Source organism: Ischnura elegans, chromosome 2 (genome assembly GCF_921293095.1).
Source record: "Ischnura elegans chromosome 2, ioIscEleg1.1, whole genome shotgun sequence".
In the NCBI taxonomy this organism is placed as follows: Eukaryota; Metazoa; Arthropoda; class Insecta; order Odonata; family Coenagrionidae; genus Ischnura; species Ischnura elegans.
In genome coordinates, this window is record NC_060247.1 from 120,059,123 (window position 1) to 120,071,469 (window position 12,347).

Sequence of the window (12,347 nt, forward strand, 5' to 3'; positions counted from 1 at the left end):
GATACTTTCCGAAGAAACCTTGAATATGTACAAGTGTGTCAAGTAATAAGTGTTTTCACTAGCATAAAACTAGATTAAACTGGAATAATCGGAGTGGTACACGGTTAGAAAATGCATCGAAGCATGGATCATCCCAATAAATTGGGAAAATTGAGGCAATTATGAATAATTCACGTGATCGTTATCCTCCAATATTACAAGTTTCTTTTACGTTGCGATTTTCTGCCGACGGATATCAATAATTTGTCATAACAAATTCCATGAGGGTCGTGACATCAATTTCAGGTATACTATTCGAACGAGAAGCAACGTTACCATCCATTTGTCTGATAACTGAAATATACGAGGTAAAACGCTTGTATTTCATCATCTCGATGTCGCTTTATTTGTATCCCAAGTGATAATCGTGGCACAATAGCAATAGGAAAACTTGTCCAAGAATAACAGAACAAAATAGAGTGGCGATGAGCGGCTAAATATTCCCTCAAAACAAATTTTACAGCATGCGCTCAGCGTCAATTATTTCCCAACTCCCTACTGTTGTTTAGTCACCTATGACGTCACGCCTGGCCTCGGCAACGCTCGGGTGTCTTCGCGCAGTGGTCGGCTCAGAGAAACTTTGCTCGGTTTTCAAAGTCAATTTTTTTATTTCTTTTGATGATGAATGGAGAAACTTTAGGTATTTTCGCGAGCTAATGAATCCGTTTTACCTGTTCAAAATAGTTTTTATAGCAATCGACGACCCATGCAAGTTCCCCATTGAGCTTTCGTAACGTTATCGTCCTACTTGTAATATTACCGTGCCATCTACGAACCTGGCCCTTGTGTTTGAACCCATCTTTACTTTAGCTTTTTGAAATGATTATTTGAAAAGGTTATTTCAGCGGTTTATTACATTTTAGGGCATTTACAAAGAAGAAATTCACCAAATAAATAATAGAACCATTATGTATGATTAAATTCTGTAAGCTATGAATTTTTCTATTTTCAAAGTATTTTTCTCATAATATTTTTTTTTTAATTTTACTTGTTTTTAAGGGCTAGAATTGGCGTCAAAATCCATTTCCGGGCTAGCGAATTCCTAAAATTTTTCGGGTGGGGGAAGGGGCGGGAGGCGAGCGAATCCTCCACTGACATCATCTGATACTGTGAGATCATCCCATCATGATCCCCAGCGGAGGGCCCCCAATCACCCAAGACCGCCCCATGTCACATTGAATCTTGAAATAAAAGTTTCTTTCAACAATAAGTGCATATCTTGTGTTTCTTTAATTCTCTATTGCTTTTCATAGATAACAGCCTAAAAGTTATTTTTTATTATTTTATAAAGTGCCTTTCTTGTGCTCTATGAATAGGCATTAGTTTTCCAAACCCCGTTACTTACACCAAAGGAATGCAGAGCTGCAGATGTTTCTTTATTTCACAAAAGTGTTTTTGTATGTCATTAAGACTCTCCAGCTAAGTATTGGTGATGATTTATCATATATTTTTTTAAGAATGCGTTTGTGGTCACAACTTTGATGGAATTGGCGGTTCACCTTGCCCGTAGGCGCTAAAAAGTTGTATCGCAAATCTGCGATTGTCTGCCATGTAATTTGTCATTACCTGCGTCTGCTTCGGCTCAGATTTATTTTCGAAACAATCACAACGGGTGAAACCAACACCACCTAGAGAGAAGGCCTGAGGACTCGCGCGTGACGTCACAACCCAAAGGCCATCCGGCCGATTGTGAACCATTCATCGTACTGAAAGCTCGTCTCTTGTAAATTTACGGGAATTATCTATTTCGTCCAACTTCGAAAATCAAAGGATGAACATAACTAGTACAACCGCGTATTTATCATAGCCATTAAATTCGCGTCTATGCAAACCATGACCCACTCAAGGAAACTTTACTGTAAATGCATATTTTTCACTTTTAAACAAACCGTAGAAAGCCGATCTTTTTACGAAATATCAAAACTCATTAATCGGATTCGTCAGATAGTAGAAAGACTTCATCTAAATTCCTTCACAATCGGAAAGCTTTTTTAGAAATATTAAAGACCCTTGGAAGAATTTTAACAGGAACCAGTCAAATTTCACTTACCATTGATAAATCTTGCGTTGATTCGAGGTTCTCAAAGAAAAAAAATGCGAACGTGCGATTAAATAAGACACCAGGATCTAATAAAAAAACTGTAATAAATAAACAAGAACACAAATTCATTATATCGCTATATTTATTGATGCTGAATCACTTCACAAATTTCATTAACTTTCTTGCATTACTAACACGACAGCATTCGTTATTCATTCTACAACAGTAATTTAAAAAAAAGATGTTGGCACGCAGGATACACGTTTTAAATGTACTTTTCAAGTTATTTATTATTAGGTCTCGCTAGCAACGAGAGGGTTGCCTGAATTCGCTAGGCCTCTGCCTCGTGACGTCAGAGGATTTCAAGCCTTCAGCACTCAGGCCTTAGTCTAGGTGGTGTTGGTGAAACCCAGGGGCTAAGCCTTGGCACTCTTATGCTCCCCTCCAATTGTTCCTTCACGAATCTATCTACCTTCCGATTTAAGGTTCCAATACCGACCTAGATGATACAACTTCCTTACAATCTCGCCGTTAAAATCATCCTCACCAGCCTTGCACACGGATGCGTCCTCCTCACTCCCGGTTCCTGCACTTTATTCCCACCCATTATTCACTGTATCCTCCACATCACTCACTATTGCGATCACTGTTTCCTTACTCGAAGTTACATGTCTTATTCCAAACTAACTTACTTGGACCTTAGCACCTCCTTCCACATCCTCCTTACAAACACGTCAGGCCACGAAGCAGTCGTCCCATTCCGGCGCCGACTCAACCATGCCCTCATGGCCCTCCTTCGAGCCGCCTCCAAGGTGAATGGCCAGGAGGCGATTGCTCCGGGCTGTGATGACATCCGCTGACATCGGAGGCAACGGTAGATATGGGCGGCTCATGCCGCCGCGCTCGTTCTGGCATCATGCCCGTTCGCCGCTCTCCCTCAGGGTTTGCGTATTAGCTGCTATTGCGATAGAACTATTTTCATGTTGCCTTACATATTCCTGAACAACCGTCAGTCAATGTTATTATTCTAATATTACTAGTACATTATCCAAGCACAAACCTTGATTGAGATTATAGAAAATAAATGACGTTGTAATAATTTATTAAGCTACTAGGACGTTATTATAAAATGAAACACTTCAGAGTCATATAAAACAAGTCTAACTATTAGTTTTTCAGATGATGATTCCGATTGCACGTTGGCTCTGGCAGCAAAAGAGAGGACTCAGCACAGTGAGGCAAAGGCGATTGCCTTAAGTAGTTTGGCCGAGAGCATGAAAGAGACAATTGCATCCATTAAGATGGCCTGCCAAGCAATAAAGGGTGCTCGCGATGAGTACGGGGATTTAATTCAATATTGAATGTAATGTATCCAATTTTATGAAAAATTAAATCCCTCCTGCACATTTTGTGCCCAAAAATCACTTCTTTCAAGGTAAAACATTGTGCTGGTAACAGGGTTGAATGCAGTATATCTGGGGTGTAAAAATATCATCATGGGAGAGGTTGAGGGGGCAGTGAAACAATTAACTTGCGTAAATTAATTTTTGTAAACTTGCGTATTATAATGCGCTACTATATAATAATTTTTCGAGCGATTGGAAAAATATTTATTGTTCTATGTATCTCTTTTTATGAACTAATGAATTAATTTTCAATTTTGAAATGTTTTTATTTGGTTTCGAATAAGCTACGAGATCTCTAACATTCCATGCATTTAAAAAATACAATTACATGATGTAATTTAGTTATTTGGGGTTGAAAATTTCATAACAGATTGGATACTTTCGATAGGATTACCCGTTTCGCCTACTTGAAAATTTACCTCTCCGCCCACTTCTCTGACTTTGTTCCATTATTACCGTATCATTTCATGTAGGTAATCACATGCTAATGTTTCAAACGTCAATATCCAAATATTCAAATGATTTACCTTAGAGAATCTGCTCTGACATGATTTGAAGCAATCCAAACATAATCCCACCACACATTTTTCACAACAGTACACGCAAACTCTTCATTTCCCATGTTACGCACAAACTGCACACCTCCTTTGAGACTTTGATTTCTTCCCAGCTGCAGGAATTGTCTTTAAGAAATCAATTTTTGTGAGTCTTGGTACTAAATTGTGTAATGAGTGACGGCCAAGTCCAAACAGTTCGTATGACGTTGGATATTTCAAAAACATTATCTCGCCCAATAGCACGCGAAATGATAAGTCAAATTTTTATACGTGTTTTTCCTGTGAACAACATGAATTTAGGACTGCCTCATTCAATAGTCTCCTAAATAACTTCATACATCACTTGTAATGGCGTTTTCTTTCCATTACGTACGAATGCAGTAACAGGTCCTTGAAATTCACCCCATCAATGATTTTACTATAGCCTAACACACAAACAGACTTACGAGTCTCTTTTTTGCCTTTCAATACTATTCCCATTTCGTAGGATCCCCAATTATAAAAAATACCACACACAGGAAGTACACCCGATGAGAATTTCAGCACACTGCCTGAACGAATACCACACAGCATGAATGACTCTGGTGGACTGGGTGGACTGAAGCTCGTGGTTTAGAAGCTCCCTCAAGAGACGAGAAAATATCTCGAAGGGGCCCTGGTATACGCTGACTGTTTAGATGGAATCTTATCTTCGTTGATTACTGTCCAGAAAAAAAAAATAAAAAAATAAATGCAGAGCGAAGCACATGGCCCCTTCGCTTAGGACGCTTAGGACTAACGAGGCGGACCAAACACACTTGGGGCTCGAGGTGACGACAAACAAGGAGAAGACGGAGAGATGGCATTGAGCTTAGAAGATACCGTACCTCAAGCTAAAGTAGCTGACCCTTCTAGACGTCTCTCAAGCAGAATAGGTGGAAGTTTTCATGAAAGAACAGCTGAAAGAAGGCGATGAGTTTTTGGACCGAAGTCGTCAAGGCGGTGGTTTAAAACGGAATTTTATCGAAGCATTTTTAAAAAATCTTGAAGGCATAAAACCGCTATAAATATTTTATTGGAAAGGAAAAACATTTCTTTAAAAGATAGAGCAATTAGTTTTAATTTAACATACAATATCTGGCGGAGAAAAAATATTATAAACAGTAGGTCAGGAAGCGTACTGGGTACGCATGACGGCGGCATACGAAATTTAAAGGGCGCGTACTGGGTACGCATGACGGCGTTGAGGGGTTAATGGCAATTACTTTTTTTACCCATCAATTTTTTCTTGATACCTTCCAGTAAAGAGGGCAAATTACTTGAAAAGTTTATTAAACATATTCGTGACCAGTGCAATTGGGGATCACAATTTTGCTATTCTCTGTCGAATTTTTCGGGAACACAAAGTAGTCCGTAATGAAATTCTTAAGAGTATAATGACTAAAGGCAGTTTGGTAATTTGGAAGGCATTGTCCGAATATGTTTGCGTCTGGCATTTCCTTCGTGCTTACTGTCCATATGAATGAAAGAATATTTGTGGCTGCCTCATTCCATACAAATTGGTCCAGGTGGTTGGTTGGTTCAATGGCCTCTGGATTGTTACACAGTTTAAGTTTTACCAGTCTATTCTCAAGAGTACATAATTTAAGAGGAACTCCGTGCCATTATCTAGAATCTGAGATAGTGTTTTTGTCGTCCTATACGACATCTATTTCATAGAGCTACGTCGTGGAAAATAATAAAAAAAACTCGTTCCATACTGCGGAAAGATTAATTAACATTCATGAATCAAACTAACGGGATATCAATTTAATTCGTGGAGAAGGTTGGTGGTATGAAAGACGTCATGCTGTCAAGCAATGCTAATTCTTAGTGTCAGTTGTAGCAAAAAATTATTTTTATTAATCACAATATTACCTTCCATAAAGAATAATGCCACTCTATCTTCATTGACGCGTAATTCATTTACGGGGAACAAGCACAATTTTTTTGAGCATTAGAATAAAAAGGTCGCTACCTCAAGTGTACTTGCCGAACATTTTGCGGATGAATAATGGTTTTTAGCTGAGTGATGAGCCTTCAAAAATAAATCTTCATCGGCTGCTTGAAAACACGAAGTCAACGGACCGTGGAGTCACGGGACGGTATCCACTGATTATGGACTGAGGAAGTGGATAGAAAATCGGTCTATTCAGGGGCTCAAACGTTAATTTGAAGAATATAATTGCTGTTTTAACGTCAAACACCAAATTGTGAATATTTTGGGTTGCCAAGGCGTTGTTGAAATAAAAAAGGGGATTGTTTGGGGAGATTTGGAAAAATTATGATTGCAGATTGTGGTAACACATACATAATTTCCTTGATGAAACAAATATATTGCAGCATTGATACTGAAGAGAAAAGCGTAAGAAAACCATGTAAATCGTGTATAGTGCCCTGTAGCTCAAGTATCTCTACTTTCTCGCAGGAGAAGGTTTTTTCTCGTGTCCCAATGGACAAAAATAAGAGATGAAAGTGCTTGATGACCTAAAGAATGGAATTAAATACTCTATCCACCTTGTCAACGGGATATTTCTCAATGTAAGTACACTCTTGAATTAGGGTTACCGTAGGGTTTTATCGAATCGCCAGTCTTCCTCTGATGGCAACCTAATTCAAAATGTGTCATTTATTTCACTTTTTAAACAAACCTAGAAATGCACCTATGAGTCTGCCCATTGTAGGATTAAACACATAGGTGGTTATTTACGAGAATAAATAATGATTACAATTAAAGCACGGAGAAAAATAAGGAAAATACGAGAAATACGAGACTTTTGGTAAGGTAAACTCAATATGTATAACTGTGATAACCATAACGTCCGCCGCATGTCAACGTAAAACCTACAATTACGGCTCATTGCTTTCGTTGGTCCCGATTCAAAAAAAGGAACTCGAGGAAATACAGCGAAGAAAGTACTAGAAGCTTATTTGTGTGTTTATCAAATACTTTTTTATTACCTTTTAGCGATCCTTTGGATCTCAAATCCGGCCAATTCGGTAAACTGTGTAGGCTGTATTTGCTAGGTTACAAAGTATACACATAAGATAAATTTTCAGCTTGCAATGGATCTATCAAATCTTTCTGGGTAGTAAATAGATAAATACTTAAAAAAAATTCGTATTATAATTTATAAATCGTATGATTATTTACCTGCTTGCTTCTACTCCACTCATCGCGGTACTTACGAAGCAATAACTGTTTTTTTTCTTCTTCAGAAAATCAGCTGCCATAAAGGAGTCGACCAAAAGTAAACTGCCGTATTGTGCCTTCCTTAATCCCTCTTAAGTCAATTTGTCATTCATCTTATGTGTTTAATTTGTACCTAGCAAATCAGAGCCAACATAGTTTACCGAATCGGCCGGATTTGAGATCCAAATGATCGAGCACCTCTTTACTGTCGAGCACCTCTGCTTCATTTCCCCGTACACCGCAACATAATAATAAAAATATTATAATATTCACAAAACGCGAGTTTCACCAGCGACGACAATGAAGTCGCTCCAGCGGCGTGGCGAAAGAATAAATGAGAAACCGATTCGCGGCAGAACACAATCCACTACTTCCCTTATCTGGTGATCATTCGTATTAACGGCTTCTCGTCAATGTATAAAAATAACTGGTATATGCTGTTGCTTTCGGTTAAAAATTGCGGAAAATGATGTTTCTTTAGTCCAAATATATGAGCCAAAACTCTCCTAGTACTCCAAAAACGTTATGAAATGCTAATTAAAAACGATCGAATATCGCTTGAAGTCACGTGACCTGAAACGCCTTCAGACCTCAACGCAAGGTGTACCACATTTGGCCTTTGAAATATTTCCTCAAGGGACAAATTGACTTAAGAAGGTTTTAAGAAGGCACAATACGACCGTTTACTTTTGGCCGACTCTTTTATGGCGGCTAATTTTCTGAAAAAAAAACAGTGTTTGCTTCGTATGTACCGAGATGCGTGGAGTAGAAGCAAGCAGATAAATAATTATACGAATAATAAATTATAAAACTAACTTTTGAATCTTCATCTTCCTATATCGGACGCGCGTGTTTTTTTTTAGCTCCAGTTGACATGCGTTACATTGTGATACTATGTTACGTTCAATTAGATGTCTGTTAGCACCACTGCGCTCATAATTTAGTAGCCTCTGTGAATTTAATTGATTCTTTGTCTAATCATTTCAGACGCAACCCAACGCTCCCAAAGACGACTAATCGCAGACCCAGCGGAACCTCTGGAGTTAACTATTGATGCAAGCTTACCCTCAAATGTAACAGAAAAGTAATCCATGTAAGTGAGGAAAGGGTAATCCAGCTTTCGAGCTCAATTTAAATTGTAATCCAATCCTTCTTACTAAAGAGGCAATCAAATGCGTAAGTTCGCTCGACATTTTTTCCTTTTTTTTTTCGGATGAACTGCTTAAGCACATTTGCATAAACAGTGACATATATTCTAAACAGAAAAGAAGTAAATCTAGCTTTGGAGAAGGAGGAACGTATGACATGATAAAGCCAGGTAATATGACATGTAATGCTAATGCTACGATAACTACCTTAATAAACGTATGTGTTGGTCCAAAAAGGTAACAAAACTTAACAAAAGGTACTTCCTCACACTCTTGTTGGCAAGCATGCATTGTAACCGATTTGAAACAATATTAAGTCATTTACACCTGAATGACAGCTCAATTGATGATGGAATTGACCGTCTATTCAAAATTAGGCCGCTTTTGACGAAGAAATGCCTAGGTTGGGGCATGTTGGCCCGGGTGGCCGACGGGCCCCGTCGTCGCTAGGCCAACTTTCCCCATCGCCATATCTACAATAAAGTCTATTCGTTACAAAACTCACTGAAGCAATTTAGATTGTATGCCATACAGAAATATTCCTTAAACTATGAGCTTTAATTATAGTACTCAACTATTGGGCGCAAATTGATCAACACTTAAATAACAAACATTTTACCTGGGAGTAGGATTTTACTGAAACACGCGCAAATACAATTTATCGCTACAACTTGTAAAAAACTGCTTTGCCAGTAAAAATGGTGTTATGGAGAAAGGGGAAGTATGCTACCAATTTTTTTACTAACGACCGTTTACTTTTGGTCAACTCCTTTATGGATTTATTTCTAATTTTCCGAAAAAAAAACAGTGATTGCTTCGTAAGTACCGAGAAGCGTGGAGTAGAAGCTAGCAGGTAAATAATTATGCGATTTATAAATTATAATACGAACTTTTTTAAAAATATTTATCTATTTATTATCCTGTAAGATTTTGTAGATCGTTTGCCAGCTAAAATTCATCTTATGTGTTTACTTTGTGACCTAGCAATCAGAGCCCACATAGTTTACCATAGGCCGGATTTGAGATCCCTATGATAGCTAAAATAATGCTGTTTTTCAAAAAAGGATAAAATTTTTCCGTTTCCTCGAATTAAGTCTCTCGGCTGTTATAAAAGTTTCGAAAATATTCAAAGAGTTGAAGTATGAATCACTTACATTAATTCGGCTTTCTTAAAAAAGTCTTCTCTGCGCTTGGCTGCGGTACTTCTTCTGCTGATGATCCAGCAATCTCGCCCCCCGAACCGTCTGCGTCTTCGTCTTGCTTGTCACTGTCGTGCTTCTCTGCTTAATTTCCCCGCAAACCGCAACAAATTCATCGACATTGAGGAAGTCTTCGTGCGAGATGGTCGGTTACCACATCCTCCCAATCGTCGAATGGAGGAACAGCTTCCGTTTTGGTCTCTTCCACGCTCTCTTCCTCGGTTTTAACAAAACCGGCTTTTTTGAAATAGTTTTTTTTATTGTTTCTGGCTTCACTTTTTCCCATGCTTTTTTGCACTTTTGGGAGGCTTGTAGAATATCCAGCTTTATTTTTAGAGTGTTTCCACTTCCGGACAGGGTAATTTTCACCAGCAAACTTCTGCATGAACGTTTCAATTTTTTGATGATCCCTTGATCCATCGGCTGGACAACAGATGGCATATTGGCTGGGGAAAAAATTCACTTTCTCATTTTCCATAACATGTATGGTGTTGTAGGCAGTGCAATTGTCCATGAAGACGACAACCTCTCGCTTTTTTTTAACAAACCTTCTGTTCAAATTAATCAGCGACTTGGACAAAAGGTCACAAGTCATCCAAGCGTTTGAACTGTTTAAATACTTCACCGGTTTTAACTTTACGTTTTTAAGACAACGAGTATCCCATTTCCTTATCATCAGCAGAGGCAGCTTTTCGGAACCATATTTCCATATTTGCTCCAACCAAAAGCCTAGCTCTTTCTTTACTAGTTTCCATCCATGGCATTTTTCCACGTTTTATTATACTCGCTTTCTTGTTTGTCCTTCCGGGAAAATCTAGCAACTCAAATTTCGATCACTTCCTGATTACCTAGAGCTCTAAAATTTTCAGTATAGTTCAGATCTTGGATGACAATGCAATGTTCTTATATTTTTACCACGATTGGAAGAGTACCTCGAGCGATATTCAGAAAGAATAATAAAATACGGAGTTCTACAAATGGCCACTTAAATCCAATGGAGACGCTGAAGTCACAGTAAATGCAATAAAGTATCTTTCATTAAAACGTAAAGTACCTGTATATTTTATATTCAACAGAAGCCTGCAATTTGCCATTTCTTTTATGAATTGCTCCGAATATTGTACATTTCTACGTGGAATTTTCGACTTCGCACATGTCTCCTTCTGTCTCTATGTACCAATCAAGAAATGAATAATCAAATCTTTCTACAAACCAATTTGTAATTGGAGGAAGGAGTTAACAAATTTAATGTAGAGATGAAAAGATTTTAAAGAACGGAGGAAACGAGGACCCGCATAATAATACACTATGTTAAGACATCAATTTTAAGACATCACACAAGGTACGTTGACAAGATGAACAGTATAATTAGAATCAAATACGAAACGCTTGACGTTTTTGGAATAAACTGTTGCATTAGTTCTTGAGATGTTTGTTGATTCAAAGTAATGAGGATTAAATTAGTCGAGAAATAAATAGGTAAAAAATCGCCTCAGTGCAAAGAAATAAAATGAAGTGAAAGAGTGTAAATTCAACTTTGATTGTAAGACATGGGAATCAAACGACATGTCGCGACATCTCATATAGTCGTTTCAACGCAATTCCCTCGCGAAAATCCTAGTTTACCTCCCTCTTTTCGCTTAAAGTGTACTTTTTGTAAAATCACATTGGCAAATGAATCACATGGACCCCGGCTTGTCATTATCACTCACGCAATATCCACTCTGCAAGCATGTAATGGGGAAGGAGGGATGATCCACGGGACTAAGGTTTGACGTGCGAATCAAGAAATGCGGGGCGCGCTTGGCGGTGAGGAGGTGGGCGTAATCGGCGGGCACCTTTGTGTCAGCGTTACGGCATGAAGGAATCGAGATAGGACTAAATGGTTGTAATTTTTGTCCAAAAGAGCTCTACATTTTAATGTTTACTGGAGAAAACGTTTTATCCGGGTCGAAAAACTCAGCATTCAAAATAAGTCCATTAAGGCCCCTCCTGCGTTGACGCCTTAGACACGGCTATCCGGCGTCGCGCGAACCTGAAACTTTTTTATATTTTTTCCTCACCATTTCGCTTATTTTGACACCACGAACTTTTAAATTGGATCTTTTTGGAAAAGTAAGCGCCGGCCTAATGGAGTAAGGAGGAGCAGAATTTTGCGATATCTGTTTATTTAAAATTCCCTACTGGGTATAGATTCCTATTAGAATAGCTCTCGCTCAGGGGGGCCGACTTATAAAAAATATTGGGGGGGCCCATTTCGCGGGTCTTCCCCCGGGAAATTTTGTAAATTTTAGATGAAAAATAGTGAGTTATAAAGTTTTTTAAAAGCCTTTTAGAGGGGTCATATGATCAACATTAGAACCCTGACTCTATAACTCGATACTTCGTGCAACTCTACAAGCCTGACACATTTTTTGGCTTTGTTAAAAGAAACAAAACAGCTACAGCACGGTAATTAGTAAAAAAGCTAATTTCATTTACAGTTATAATTACGCTCATAGACTATTACAGAGCAGTGAATATATAGCTCTGAACAAACTAAAATTATATTTAAATAAATTCTAAACTATCATAAAAAGAATAAAGCAAAAAATATTGCTGTTGCTCAACAATAGCACTTTTATTAGCAAGTGATGTAGGTAATTTTAGTTTACTTAGAAGAAGACTCCGAGTTCATTTAATTAAAACAATATCTCAACGTTAATCCTTTAATGTAGTTAGCAAAGTTTATCAAGTACGCTAATAC

At 38.1% G+C, this 12,347-nt stretch overlaps 1 protein-coding gene and 1 long non-coding RNA gene across 2 annotated transcripts in view; one reads left to right on the plus strand and one right to left on the minus strand.

Annotated features, from left to right (window-relative positions):
- The window catches only part of LOC124154529, a 32,876-nt gene extending 29,904 nt beyond the window's left edge, over positions 1 to 2,972 (minus strand). The window contains exon 1 of the mRNA XM_046528327.1: positions 2,773 to 2,972. Coding sequence (XP_046384283.1) covers positions 2,773 to 2,933 — 161 coding nt within the window. The 5' untranslated portion in view covers positions 2,934 to 2,972. The remainder of the gene's footprint in view (positions 1 to 2,772) is intronic.
- LOC124154530 overlaps positions 1 to 12,347 on the plus strand; it is an 86,631-nt gene that overhangs the window by 13,086 nt on the left and 61,198 nt on the right. The gene's annotated exons all lie outside the window — the stretch shown is intronic.